Source organism: Metopolophium dirhodum, chromosome 1, assembly GCF_019925205.1.
Source record: "Metopolophium dirhodum isolate CAU chromosome 1, ASM1992520v1, whole genome shotgun sequence".
NCBI lineage: Eukaryota > Metazoa > Arthropoda > Insecta > Hemiptera > Aphididae > Metopolophium > Metopolophium dirhodum.
Genome location: NC_083560.1, coordinates 38,331,413 through 38,347,709, shown reverse-complemented (window position 1 = coordinate 38,347,709; position 16,297 = coordinate 38,331,413). Strand labels below are relative to the sequence as shown.

General features: G+C 25.6%; 1 protein-coding gene and 1 pseudogene across 1 annotated transcript; one reads left to right on the top strand and one right to left on the bottom strand.

Moving 5' to 3' along the window:
• Positions 1–5,215: 5,215 nt before the first annotated feature.
• On the bottom strand, positions 5,216–6,178 carry LOC132937930 (zinc finger BED domain-containing protein 5-like). The gene has a single exon (XM_061004561.1). The coding sequence runs from the start codon at positions 6,176–6,178 to the stop codon at positions 5,216–5,218; it is 963 nt and encodes a 320-aa protein (XP_060860544.1).
• Positions 6,179–10,377: 4,199 nt separating this feature from the next.
• LOC132936959 (uncharacterized) lies at positions 10,378–13,107 on the top strand (annotated as a pseudogene).
• Positions 13,108–16,297: the final 3,190 nt, after the last annotated feature.

Here is a 16,297-nt window from a genome sequence, read left to right as displayed (position 1 = left end):
TGAATCAATTAGTACTTGGACTTTGATTTAAATTAAATAAAAATAATTAGAAAATGCACATTTTTTAGTTTTATGCACTATAAGAAAATAAAAATCAACTTAAACAAATTTAAAAATATATTTTAAGCAGTTTAGTGGAAGAGTTGTATACAAATAATAATATTTGTAGTTTTTAATATTATATTATACATAATTATACATCTTAATCAGAATTTTAAAAATATACTTCACTTTAATATTTTGAAATAACTTGTTTTTTGTTTTATATCATTGTGTTTGTATTCTAAATAAAAAGAAAATAATCAATAAAATATTGTTCATGTTTGTCGGTTGTCTGTCTAGATGTTTTGTAATCATAATTAACTGAAAAAGTCCTACTGTTAGGAGTTTTATTGCTTATAGTTGCTGATTGTCTAACAACTGGTTCTACAACAAACAATAAACTAGTTGGACTACGTTTGTGGTGGTTACTAGTGTCACTATCACTGCACATCAATGTATCTTCTTGTTTTCCATCTTGATACCCAAAATCATCGTTAGTAGATAACACATATGTTTATGTGGTGTTTGATAAATATAATGATGCAGAGTCATTAGGTAATGGTGGTTGTTGTATGAAGACTTTGCACACATTTTGTCTTCAAAAAAAAACAATTTCCATTAAATAATTTATGGTTAAATTGAACAAATATAATATAGTTCTTAAATATATAGATTTATGAATACAATTATAGATTAGAAATGATTTTAGTTTAGTACAATGTACAAAATGTATTTACTTCTTCTATCATGTATTCTTATAAATTTATTTATATCTTAAATGTTTAACTATTTAATACATTTTTTTATATACGTATTTACGAATGTAGACAAACTACATGGCTAATATATATTGGTAAAATATTTTCACAGTACTTTACTGAAGAAGATAAAATATTGTGATTAAATTGTTTCACACTATACCTTAAATATTTTGTCAAAATATTAACACATTATGATTTATGATTATCATTAACATATTTGAGTGAAATATTTAATATTTAGACATTATTGGATTTTAAAAATTATGTGTATATTTGAGCAAAAACCTTTTTTAAAATATTTTTAATATTTACATATTCTTTCATACACATGAAATATAAAAAAAATATATTTGTATACATAAAATGTATAGGATAAACCATTTTCAAAAACTTTATATGTATTTACTTTATTTATGATACATATAATATATACTTTATATTCACATGCAAAAACGTAATGTGATTTAATGTAAAAACCAATATTATATTGAACTTGTATAATACTCAATTTTATGACTATAAATCAACTTTATTTATTTTATAAAATATAATAAAAATAAAATATATAAACCTACACAGTTGCAAGGATTTAATTGGCAAAAATTGATATTAAAAATAAAAATAAATATTTTCAACTTGTTGATTGTTATTAGTTGTTATAATATATTATAAATTGTGCAACATTGCAGACCTTTTGCAAAACAATTTTGAATATAAAATGTATATTATTAATGACATATTAAAAAAAAAAAAAACATTTTAATAAACTTTAATAACTGTTTGTAATGAGTGAATCATGCTTTTCGCCTTTGTCAGGTAGTGCCATTATTTTGAGTTTTGGAGTAACCTGTGCCATCCAATTTTTGAGAGGCTTTTAAATTTCAACATCAGTGGAATTAGAAAAATTTTTAATTTTTCAGATTGATTTTAAACATGTTAAAAATTAATATTTTATTATTAGCAAAGAAATAATTATAATCAGATCTAAAATGTAGATAATTGCAGTGAAATATAATTCAAAAGATACAATATTTCAGGGTATGTATTAAATCACCTAAAAGGTTCTCAATATGATCAAAGTTTAACTGCAGTAATCAGCACTCTTTAGGATAAGACAAAACTTTCAGTAATTATTTGTTAAAATGAGAGTAAATAACAATAGTTTAATTGTTTTGAAAAAAAAAATAATATATATGTTTTTTAATGATTAGCTGGTTACACTAGTTACAATTACTTTTATATTAATTTAGTGTGATGTGTTGTGTACATTATTCCTATTGTTATTTAATAAATTTAACTACCAAATATGACTTAGCAAGTTTTTAGTGTTGAAATATTATTTTTTCCTTTAAATCCGATGTAAGGAAATTCACTCAGAAATGAATCAGTGAAAAGAGTTTTCATAACTTTCCTCACTGTCTCTGGTATATTTTCTCCCATCAAACGGCTTAACTGTTTAATCTATAAATATGTCACTGTTAATTTTATTGCGTTGTAATGTTGCACAATTACATAATACATATCCATACAGATAAAATTAATAATTTATGTTACGATAGATTTCTTGAAGGATTTATTCACAGATAACTTTTGTTCACGAATATTCAGGTCCTCGTTATTATCAATACATATTATATTATCAATTAATAGATTAGCAATTATTAGTAATTAAAAAGTAGTAAGTATATATTTATTAGTATTAAATGAATTGAATAATATTCATGAAGATTGTATACATGGCATTATATTATTTATCTGAACAAGTTGAGATGCCTAAATTTGCATGAATCTTCGTCGTAAATTTTATAATCTTAGCTTCATTAATACATTTTGGATCTAACATCAAATATAAAGTTATATTAGTGTACAGTACTTAAGTGCTAAAAAATTAAATTCTAAATAGTCAATGATTGTGGTAACATAACTAGATTTACATACAGCAAAGTTATACAATGAAATATGTAGGTAATATAAAAAAAATTGTAAAAATATAAAATTTAAAAAAAATTAGGTTGTTTGTTGCATTTTATTTTATTTATGTTGTTTGTTCGTTATGTGTAAGCTTTTAGTTACTTCCTTGATATTTGAAATATTTATTAGTATTAAATGAATTATTAAAATAATTTTACATTTTGTATTTTATAAGTTTATTGTACCTGAATTAATTAATATTTGGAATTTGATTTAAATAAAAAAAAGGTAGGTAAGTGGATATTGCTCAGCTGTACAGTAGGTTAAAAGTGGGTCACTGTAATGGATGTTGTTAAATTTTAAATCAATGATATAATATCATTGTATAAGAAAAACGATGCTGAGCGAAAACGGTCAGTCAGCCTATGATATTTCCTGGCATATTTAATGATATTAAGGTGTATAAAGTAATTTATATATAACCTATTTACGTTAAGACTTGTTTTAAATTTTCAATCCTTAGCTATAAAAGTTGAACATTTTATACATTTTTAACTACAAAATAATTATTGAATTTTAATTTTGATAAATTTTGTCAAAATTCAAACTTTAAATGCTTAAAAAAAAAATTGTGCCAATGTATTTTCAATATTTTTCAACTGCTATTGTAACAATATATCAGGAGCCTTGCATAAAATTTTCAAGTTTTTCTACCCAACAAATAAATTGTATTGATATTTATAAAAAAAAAAACTAAAAAAATTTAGAACTGACAATGTCCATAAACAGCTCAAAAATAGTCAAATTATTTTCAAAACTTTATCGTGTATAGAAAATGCTAATATAAACATTCAGTGAAATTTTCAAATACCCACAGTCATACGTTTTTTAATTACAACAAAATAAGAAAATCGTTACACGAGAAATCGAGTGAATATCAAATGTTGTAAAAATATGAATTTCAATCGCTCATAAAAATTTAATTTGACTTTGTTGTAGACATTTTTTTTTTTTGATAAAGGTAGATAATCTTATGGACAATCTTGCATTACATTTTCAAATTTTTATGAAAAAATTTAAGAATTTTTTTAAGAAAAATTTTTATGAATTCTCAACTCAAAATAATTTGATAATTTGCGTGATATTTCGTATTTTGACAAGATTTCTTTAAAGGTTTATAAATAAAAACTGTGACTAAGGATTTTTAATATTTTTCAAATGCAATTGTAACAATAGAGTAGGAGCCTTGTATTAAATTTTCAAGCTTTTTTGTCCAACAAATAAAATTTTATTGATATTTGTAGAAAAAAAAACTAAACAAATGGAAACTTAAAATGTCCATAAATAGCTCAAAAGAAGTCAAAATATTTGGAAAATGTTATGGTGTATAGAAAATGCTAATATAAACATTCAGTCAACATTTCATGTACCTATGGTCATTTGTTTTAAAGTTACACCAAAAACCAAAATCGATTTTTCTCTATAACAGATTTTGCGTAAAAATTCCTGTTTTTCCTTAATTTTTCTTTTGCTTTTCATGTCGCTTTTGAAAACTACTGTGAAATTTTTACTTTTGACCCCTCAAAGTACCAACTAGATTCATTTTCTTATAAGAAAAGTTACTGTTGAAGAAAATCCAAGGACTTTTACTGTCCTTAAAGGTGATAACAGAAACAAAAAAAAAATAAATAAAAAAAAAAACACATCATTGTAAAACCAATACATTCGTCGCTTTGCTCAGAATCATAAATTAGAAAATACACATTTTTCCGTTTTTTGCATTATCCTCCTGCGGCCCATCACGTATTTAAATTTTGTAGTACCACAAGCCCAATGTCTATTTCAATGGACATTTTTTTTACACGTATAAACGCCCAGCCTAACCAAAATATTTGTAGTATTGTCAACCCGATGTCCATTACAATGGACATTTGTTTTTTTTTTTGTTTAGTGTTTTTTTATAATTCTTGAGTATATTTAAACTTTCAAATACGTTATGATCTAATTAAATACAATATTTCACACAATGTAAAAACATTATATAATACTAGTTCATTGTTTTAAGTATCAGTATAGTATCAATTAAATTATATTGTTCTATGCAATCTTTTAATGTTGATATCTTCAACGTATATTTTTTATAACTATATAAATATTTTTTTTTTTATTATCTTTGTATATGTGTATATTGTAATCTTATTTTTAACATTGGGGATCTAAACAATTTGTTTAATCCAGCGGTTCTCAAACTTTTTTGTTCGCGGAGCCCTTATATTCCTAAAAAAAATTACGGAGCCCCAAAAATCAGAAATGTCTATATGAGACAACTAAAATTCATAAAAAAAATGATGCCAATTGTAAATGATTTGCTTTTTATTTTTATTTTCTGTAAAATACGAATATATACAAATTATTCAATTAATATTAATTTAATTAGAAAAAAATATAAAATAAATAATAAATAATAAATAATAAAATAATTTTAGCAATTTATTTATTTATTAATGTGATCCGTGATGTTGGCTTTTTTTATTGACCAGTATTTTTATATTTGGCTTGATAGGCGAGAGTTGAATACGCATATCTGCTTCAGCATCCAATTTATTACGATATTTGGTTTTCATTGATGCATATGATGAAAATCCGGTTTCACATAGATATGTTGTTGCGAAAGGAAGAAGTGCTAAGATAGCTTTTTTAGCCAGAGATTGATATTCGTTAGTAATACTGCTACTGCACCAAAAATCTGTTAATGATATTTTATCAAATAAAGTTTTTAAAGATGAATCGGTGGTCATTTCAATAAATTCTTCATACTCCGTTATAGATAAATCTTCGGGCTTATCGTTGATTAAAAATGGATTTTTAACCCAATTATATCGTTGGATAAATTCTATGTCTTTACTTTCTGGAAAATATTTTTCTAATGACGATAGTATTTCATTTAAATGTTGTTCAATTTCGCCATATATTTCATCAAAATCTTCAATATTACCATCAATCGATTCTAAATATTCCTTTAACAAAGGAAAACTATCAATTTTATGTTGAGAAAAACACACAGCCCAAAATTTAATTTTTTTTTTTAAAGCTCGAATTTTGTCATTTGCCGTGAAAACGGTGATCATTTTACCTTGTATTGATAAGTTCACTTCATTCAATTTTGTAAAAATATCAGCCAAGTAACTAAGTCGAAATAACCAAATTTTATCATTAAGTCTGAGCTGTAAATTAAATGGGTGATCGGTGAAAAAAACGTACAATTCATTGCGCAATTCGAGTAAGCGTACAAGTGTTTTTCCCCGAGAAAGCCATCTTACTTCGGTATGGTAAAGTAGTGATTTGTGCATACTTCCCATATCTTCACACAAAATTGTGAACAGTCTTGTGCTCAATGGTCGAGATTTTACGAAATTTATAATCTTCACTGCCTCATCAAGTACATTTTTAAGAGGTATTGGCATCTTTTTAATAGCAAGATTGTGCTATTGTAGATAAGTAAACTAAATAATTATCGTACCATTTGTCAAATGAACGAAAAACCCGACTTTTATCTAATCTCATTTTGACAATGACACAAAATATGACATATGTGGATTTATAAATACCTATTTTAAAGTTTTAAATGTTTAAATGTTTAAAATAATACATATTGGTACGGTCCAAATAGTATTGATTATAAAAATAAAAATTTAACTAAGAAATATAATAATAATTTAATAATTTAAATTTAATTAATACAGATATTCTCAGGGAGCCACGGAGCCCCTAGACTAATCTCGCGGAGCCCTAGGGCTCCGCGGAGCACAGTTTGAGAACCGCTGGTTTAATCTATTTTAATTCATAATTGAAAATTGTCCATTGAAATGGACACTGGGCTTTTATTAATACAATGAGTTCATAAACAGTGACATCAAAATATTTAATTAAAGTTATAGGTCGGTATATCAACATTTTATAATTATATTATTATTTTATATGGCTGTATTTATTTTGGGTTTTATTAAACTTCACATTGTGTTTATTATTTGTATTTAATGTTTATTACTGAATTACTGATATCGAATTCAGTTGGTGCCGTGTCGCCGTGTCGATCGTATTAGTAAATGTGCGTAGTGCGAGTATGTACTTATAAAATAATTTAATTTACGTTATAATTCATAATGAATCGTCGTGGTAAAGTATTGACGAATGACAATATAAACATACTTCTTGAACAAATTGACAATGGCAATACTTTTCAGAATTCGAAGAAAGTGAGGAAGAAGAAGATTTTGATATGGTAAATAATATAACAAACGATAACGAGGACATCGATCAATTATTATTAGAAAACGATGAATATTTTGAACAATTAGAAAACTCTAATTTGAATTTTGGTTATGGTACATCAGTGGATGCGAGTCAGATTGACACTTCTAATAATTCTAATAATAATTTGAATCCAAACGTTCAACAAATTAAATATATAAATACTATGAAAAAACTAAGTACAAATCGTTTTAAACCAAAAAAAAAATTAATTCGTTCTTCACCTGAAGAATATAACGAAGCAGAAAGACATGACTGGACCCCTATAAATAATTTTAATCAATATATTAACGAAAAAAACTATTGAAAATATGGTAAATTGCACTAATATTAAAAGTGTTGTAGAAACAGGAAAATCTATAAAAGTGACATCAATTGAAATGAAACGTTTTATCGGAAGTAATATATTTATGTCAAGCTTAGGATATCCAAGAATGCGTATGTTTTGGGTAAAAACCACTAGGGTACCTCTTATTAGTACTATGTCTAGAAATCGTTTTTTTTAATATTCGTAGTTTTTTAAAAGTTGTAAATGACAATGCAATAACTAATGAAGAGAAAAAAGATTCTTTATGGAAAGTTCGTCCGTTATTAGAAGCAGTAAGAGCTGGCTGCTACCGGTTGATACGAGATGTACATTTAAGTATCGATGAACAAATAATACCATTTACAGGAAATACTAAAATTAAACAATATGTTAGAGGAAAACCTAATCCAACTGGATTAAAAAATTTTATTTTAGCCAATAAACATGGATTAGTGTTAGATTTTTGTGTATACCAAGGTAAAGGTTCATCGTTTATTACAGAAAGTAAATATCCTCTAACTGTAGGTGAATCAGCTGTTATTAATTTATCAAAGACCATACCTCCAGGTACTTGTCTTTATTTTGATCGATTTTTTGCTACGCAAAAACTTTTAGACATTTTGAAAACAAAGAAAATTTTGAGTACTGGCACTGTTATGAAAAATAATATACAAAAAACGGTCAATTTAGTATCAGATAAAATACTTATGAAAAAACCTAGAGGGACAACGATACAATATGTTAGAGAAGATAAAAAAAATATGTCTTATTAAATGGTTTGACAACAAACCTATAAATTTGCGTTCAACTGAATGTCAAAATCCAATTAATGTATGTAAACATTGGAATAAAATGAAAAGAGTGAAAATTGATGTACCTCGGCCTATTGTTGTAAAACAATATAATGAAAATATGGATGGAGTAGATTTATGTGATCGTATGATCGCATACTACCGCATGAAGTATAGAACAAACAAATGGACATTAAGAACAATAATGCATTTTATTGACTTAGCAGTTGTAATTACTGTTAAGGATCGATTGTTGTTGTTAGGTTAGGTTAGTTTTATTTTAATCTTCATAGCTAAACATAATAAAAACTTTTTCTTGAATTATGATGAAGTTTTGGTGGCAATATGAGATAAAGTATTAATTTTGACATGATGGGGCCCAATTTCATGGGTTGGTAAACCTTCAGAGGAACTTAGAACAACCAATGGGATAGAATCATTCCATCGACATTATAACTCACAGTTGTACACTTCAAATCCACCTATTAATGAAGTTTTTAATATAATGTTAGACATCCAAAGTGAAAACTATAAAATAATATAATAATATAAAATATAATAATACGATATGAATATAATATGAATCCGTAAGGCCGTTGCTCACAACGGAGTGCTTAATAATGGATATATTACCTACATTTTCAATTTTTTTATTGTTTACTAATATTTTTATATTTTATAATATCCCATGTGTATTATAATTTCATCCATAATCCATAGTTATTTGTTGGATAGTAAACTTAAAAAATATGAATGTTCAATTAATTTCTAAAATGCACGTGATTACGTATGATGTACATCAGCTATACAATACACAACATAGTATGCAACAGTGCTGAAAACCAGTATTTTATTTCGGGGGGTGGGGCTAAAATATTAAACTTTACTACAAAACTTAACTATACTTTACTAAAACTCCCATACTATTTTCTTCGTTAGGCAACCAGTGAAGTTACAACATTGCAATTTTTATTTTTTGTCGGCAATTTAAGTATGTGATTTTTAAAAAAAAGATATTGCATTACCTATCTAAAACATTTTTCCTTTAATTTTTAATTTACTCATATAGATAAGAACTATAGGTATACACTACTATAAGTTACTAAGTATGTAATTTCGAATAGAATAACCTACGTCAGAGGTGATCTTAGTTATTTTAGATTAGATTGTTACAATAGTAGTTGAAAAATATTAAAAATACATATACACAATTTGTTTTTTGTAAGCATTTAAAGTTTGGATTTTGCCAACATTTATGAAATTTAAAATGTAATAATTATTTTGTAATAAAAAACTTATAAATATTTTATAGCTAATGACTGCAAATTTAAAATAATGTTACCCGTAAATACGTTATAACTTATAATATATAAATTACCTCATTCACATTAATTTAATCAAAATATATAATTAGTTGTATCATAGTCTGACTGTCCGCTTTCGCTTAGAATCATATTTCATATACATTGATATCATATAATTGAATTAAAATGTAACACAATCCATTACAGTGCCCCACTTGTAACATACTGTACAGCATAGCGCCACCCACTTGCCCACGTTTTTATTTTTCATTAAATATTATATAATTATTAGAAACAAATAGTAAAAAAAAAAAAAATAATACTGCACAAAAATAATTTATTTGTATTTGTGGTTCAAATTGCCCGCCATTAGTTCTACCTAGTACAATTATTAACGGAAACGATAACGTTACCACGTTTGAGTGAAACCATACAATATTTTATGGCCCCACTGGCTGTTGCCGTTGGCACGTCTTTTCCATGGCGTCGCAGCGTCGTGTTTTGTTGTCAGTTTTCGTTCGTTGCGTTTCTAAATTGTGATCATATAATATTTATATTGTTAAACATCGTCATATTGTTGTAATAGTCATAACTGGGTACTTGTCATCTCGAATAACACTATAATTTTTTACGGTATTTGCATCTTGCTTGGATTGAATTCACTCGGTAGCACCCTTCGGCGTGTAGATAATAGAAGAATCTATTATCTTCTATTATAATATATGCTTCGCGGTGTGTGCTGGCCTCGTATTTGATTTTGTTGTGTTTAATATATTTTGAGACTTGGGTTCGATTCTAATGTCGCTATAATCTGTGACGTGTAGTACACGGTCAGTTATGTCTGGGTAGTTTTTGGACGAACGTTACTTAGACTCCTCGTAAACACGATGACTGACGACTGTCTCCGACAGGTGACAAACGAAATACCTAGTTCAATTGGTACACATAATATATGAGCCATCCGAAAAGACTGCACTAACTACCATAACTGAAACATCATCGATTATAAGACTGACGGATAAGCAATTTATACAAGTATGTATAGGTAGTTAATAGTTTTTTCATATAGACACGGCCTAAGCACTCGCTGTCCGTGCTCTCTCAGACAAATAAAATCGAAAATATCCCTCGACGACGCTCGGCGCTGTTTATTATTTAGGATCTAAGCGACTGTGGATATGAACTAAAACTAAATTTTATAGTCAGGTACCTACATGTTAAAAAAAAAAAAGTGTGACAGTGTAGTATCTGCTTAAAAGCTTACAACCTTTCTTATAGGTACTTAAGTAGGTATCTAATTGTTGTTTGCTAGGCTACCTATATCATTTTGGTTTGTACATTACTGTGATGGTTGATTTAAAAAGTATTACATATTCCGTGAATAAAGAATATAGTATTATAAAGTAAAATGTTTAATGTATATTATATTTCTAGTCATACTCTTATTATTCTATTAATTATCGTTAAGTTAGTTATTATTTATAACTTAGAAATTGACATTTTTTTTCCTAGATATGATGGTCGTCTGTTTTCTTTGTGATGAAAAATTGTACGGTCAACGTACACAGGTGTGTTCTAGCATTACACCACATAGTAATATACCATATCCACAAAAAAATTCTCAGCTTATGGTAGATGAAGTTGTGGATATTGTGATCCCTACGGACTACATGTGCAAGAACTGTTCCTTACTTTTGACTCATTTAGACATGTTGGGAAATGATCTGAAACATGTTAAAAAAGCAAAGTTGTAATATATACAAAAGAAATATGGAATATTACTTCCTGATCAGATTGTTAAGGGTATTGTGGTAAGGATGGAACCTAATTATAAACAGGCAACATGTTATTAGGTTGTTATATAAAAAATTACTTTTAATTTTTATTTAGATTGTCAATGGGCACATAAAGGCAGAAGAACAACAAGAAAAAGATGTTCTTAAAGTACCTAGTGGTCTGACAGTAGGAGTTTCTCCTACTGTAATAACTGCTGCCGTAGTTACTCCATTAAAATTGTTAAAAACACAACAGCAGCAAAAGCAACAACAACAACAATCACCATCACAACAAAAAAGCGCTAACAAAATTAAAACTTAAAAGTGCTGCTTTTATGCATTGCAGTCAAAAGAACTTGGTCATGTTCGGTATGTACATTATTTTAAATTATTTTAAAGTTATAATTAACACATTAATTTTAGATTCCACATGCGCACTCATATGAACAAAAAGGAGCCTGAAAAACCTATTCTTAATCAAGGAGCGGCTAAAGCATTAACTCCGGTAAGAATTAGAAAAAAAATATGATCTTTTAATATATTAATTCACATTCATTAGTCCTACGTTTTCACTTTTTCACTATTTTCAATTATAATATATTATGTTAATGCTGTTAGCTACACTAAATTGTATTATGTATCATTGAAACATGTAACTGTGTTACAAAATTATAAAATATATCCTAATTTATTCCATAAGATCATAGTTTAAAAATATTTATTATTATAGTACTAATGTTTTTATTTATTGACTTTTAAGAGTATGTCAGCGTATTTTTTTTTTCTTCCTGACCCACCCAAATTATATGTTCAAAATAATGATCATAATCAAATTAATTTCTAAAATTAGAGCGAAATGACCTCGTATAATGTTTGAAGTTAAGATTTTCATCTGGGGCATCTAATAATTTTTATTATATTTTAATTTTAAAACGAGCTATAAGTGTTTTAAAATTGTAAATTATTTGTACAACTTAAAATATTCATAACTTGCTTTAAAATTAAAGTATAATAAAATGCCCAAAATTTGGTATATTGCTTGTGGGCGAGGGAGAAAAATGCACTGACATCCTCTTAATTGTAAAAGAATTTCTTTCAATATTAATTTTACGTAACTCATTTACTATTATTAGAAATGCAGTTAATAATATGTGACATAATTTTGATTTGATCTCTTAATTTAAATAAAATTAATTAATATTTAATTTAATTTAGGTATCGCAACATAAAAAACGAATTTACAGATGCCAAGTATGTTCTAATTCCTTTGATAGTCAAATTGATTGCCTTGATCACATTCATAAAGACCATACTAAGCCAACTCCATCAACCTCAAATGGAGTAAATGAAAAATTAAATATCTATAACAAATCTTCTTGTCTTAATTACTTTATTTTGTTTTTAGGAAAGAGAAATGGAAGATTCTCTTCCATTTATAACCAATTTTATGAAACCGGAACCATCAAAGACTCAAGAAAATAAAGTGGAGTCTCATATGGACGTAGACAAATATCAACAGGATAACAATAAAGGCACTGTTGACACGGATATGATGTTGAATGACAATGTCCACACTAAAGGATCTGGAGATGTTGAACAAGAAGAAGAAACTGAAAATACATGCAAAGGAGAAGGAACTGAAAACTCTCGGGAAGATAAGACTGTAAAAGAAGTCAAATCGAAAATAAAACCTGAGCCTGCACAAGAAGAAGCCGCTGAAGAAGAAGAAGTACTGCCTGATCAGGAAGAAGCTGATCAAGAAACTCCAGACAGTGTTGAGAAAAAAGTTGATGAAGACAATGCAAACGTGGAAAAAAAAACGAGAGACTTGGACATACAATCAATGTTAGCTGCAGTTCATAATGATAATCTTCTGACAGTGGGGAGACACGAAACAAAGATTAAGATTTATACAACTTCTTTAAAGTTAGTAATCAATTTAATATTTATAAGCTCCCGTTTCATAATTTAAAAATGATTATTACATTAAGGTTCTTTTCTAATATTTTCTTTTAATAACTTTTAAGTGGCATAAATTAGAAGCCTGTATTATTTTTTAAAATATTAGAAATTGAACCACTCTATCTATTTTTATAAATTATTAAAATAAGGATTACAGTTAAAAACGATATAAAAAAAGTTTGATAGATTTTGGAATACAATAAACAATATAAACAATTCTATTTAATGAATTACTAAAACTATACAATACTGATGGTATGATTTAAATCAAATTAATATAATGCAATAATGTTAAAATGAATAGGCTAGTAATTTATTGTTTGATATTCTTAAACTAAGCTATTACATTTGTAATGTTAATATTAAACACTTATAATTATTTAATGATGATGAGTTAATATTCAGATTATTTTTAAGACAATTACAAGGTCATATCAATATTTTTGAATCAAATTTAATATGGTTAATATTCAAACTTAATAAATAATTGTAGAAGGTAATATTAAAATATGTTAACGTACAGTAGTAAAAGTAGTAAAACTTAAATTTATAGTAATGTATAAACAATTATATTTTATGTCTAGTATTCCTTTATTTCTGTTTATTATTTTCCAAATGTAAATGTAGCTTATCTAATGATACGGGAAAGTATTCTTCAGCTCTGATCACTAATTCTTTTAGAATTCATTTGTACTCATTCAGGCATCAATTCATTACATTACATTTTATAAGGACATTCAGCGGGCATAAATCTTTGACATAGTTTTATTAATCATAGCTTAATTCATAATTTTAGGAGGTACAATTAAATGACATTAGTGTACAGTACTAAAGTAGGTACTAAAAATTAAAAATGTAGCAATATAAAAATTAGAATCAACACAATTTATTAGTATCTAGTTAGTTCTTACATGCTTGATATTTATTAGTATTTAATTAATTCACTAGTATTAATAAAGCTATAATAATATAGTCTTTCCATATGGTCATATGGTTTATATTAGGACAAGTTCAGAGGCATAAAACATGCATGCATCTTTGTAATAGTTTTAATAATCTAAGCTTAATCAATACATTTTGGAAGTTACATTATATTACATTAACATAAAGTACTAAACTATTAAAAATTAAATACTCAGTTATGTATATAAAAATAAAATTAAAATTAAAATCCAAAAAAATATTAATTTATTATTATCTAGTATAGTTCTTTAGTTTTAATTATTATTTAATATATGTGTAAATTAGCTTAAAATACTGAAAAGTATTCTTGAAGTTCATCTCCTAACTACTTTTAAGACAAATTCAAACGCATTTAAATATGCTTGAATCATTGTGTAAACATTAGTGTAAAGTATTAAAGTACTAAATATTAAATTCATAATAATATAAAAAAATTAAAAAAAAAAAAAAAGTATTTATTAGTATCCAGTTAGTTCTTACATGCTTGATATTTATTAGTATTTAATTAATTCACTAGTATTCATAAAGCTATAATAATGTAGTCTTTCCATATGGACATATGGTTTATATTAGGACAAGTTCAGAGTTATAAAACATGCATGCATCTTTGTAATAGTTTTAATAATCTAAGCTTAATCAATACATTTTGGAGGTTACATTATATTACATTAACGTAAAGTACTAAACTTAAAAATTAATTACCTAATTATAGATATAAAAAAAAAAATTAAAATTAAAACCCAAAAAAATATTAATATATTATTTTCTAGTATAGTTATTTAGTTTAGATTAGCTTAAAATACTGAAATGTATACTTGAACTTCATTTGCCTATTACTTTTAAGACAAATTCAAACGCATTTAAATATGCTTGGATCATTGTCATAGTTTTAATAAACTTAGCTTAATCAATAATTTTATTAGAAAACCTTAAATCCCATAAGTGTACAGTTCTAAAGTACTAAAAAAAATAAAAAAATATAAATATATAAAAAAAAAATTCAAAATAGTATCTACTTCAGTTTTTAATTTTAATTATTAATATCAAAATGTGTAGGTTAGCTAAGTATGCTGAATAGTATTCTCAATGTTATAATGTTTGTTAATTATTTATAAGCTTTCGGTTTCTTCCTTGATATTTAAGTAAATATTTATTAGTATTAAAGGAATTCACTAGTATTCATGAAGGTATAATATAGTCTTTCCTTAAGGTATTTATTAGACCACGATCAGAGGCACAAAATATGCATGAATATTTGTCATAGTTTTTATAATCTCAGTTTAATCAATAATTTTCCCAAAAAACATTAAATTACATTAGTGTAAAGTTTTAAAGTACTAAATATTAAATTCATAGTTATATAAAAAAAAATTAATAATAAAAAAAAAGTATTTATTTGTATCTAGTTTAGTTCTTACATCCTTGATATTTGAGTAAATATTTATTAGTATAAATGAATTAATTAGTATTCATGAAAGAATAAGTGCATTATATTATTTTTAAAGACAAGTTCATTGGCATAAAATATGCATGAATCACTGTCATAGTTTTAATAAACTTAGCTTAATCAATAATTTTATTAGAAAACCTTAAATCCCTTAAGTGTACAGTACTAAAGTACTAAAAAAAATAAAAAAATATAAATATATAAAAAAAAAATTCAAAATAGTATCTACTTCAGTTTTTAATTTTAATTATTAATATCAAAATGTGTAGGTTAGCTAAGTATGCTGAATAGTATTCTCAATGTTATAATGTTTGTTAATTATTTATAAGCTTTCGGCTTCTTCCTTGATATTTAAGTAAATATTTATTAGTATTAAAGGAATTCACTAGTATTCATGAAGGTATAGTATAGTCTTTCCTTAAGGTATTTATTAGACCACGATCAGAGGCATAAAACATGAATGAATCTTTGTAATAGTTTTAATAATCTTAGCTTAATCAATACATTTTGTAGGTTACATTATATTACATTAACATAAAGTACTAAACTATTAAAAATTAAATACTAAGTAATGTGTACAAAAGAAAAATTAAAATTAAAATCCAAAAAAATATTAATCTATTATTCTCTAGTATAGTTCTTTAGTTTTGTTTATTATTATTTATTTATTTTATTATTTATTATTATTTAGTTTTGTTTATATTCATAGTAATATAAAAAAAA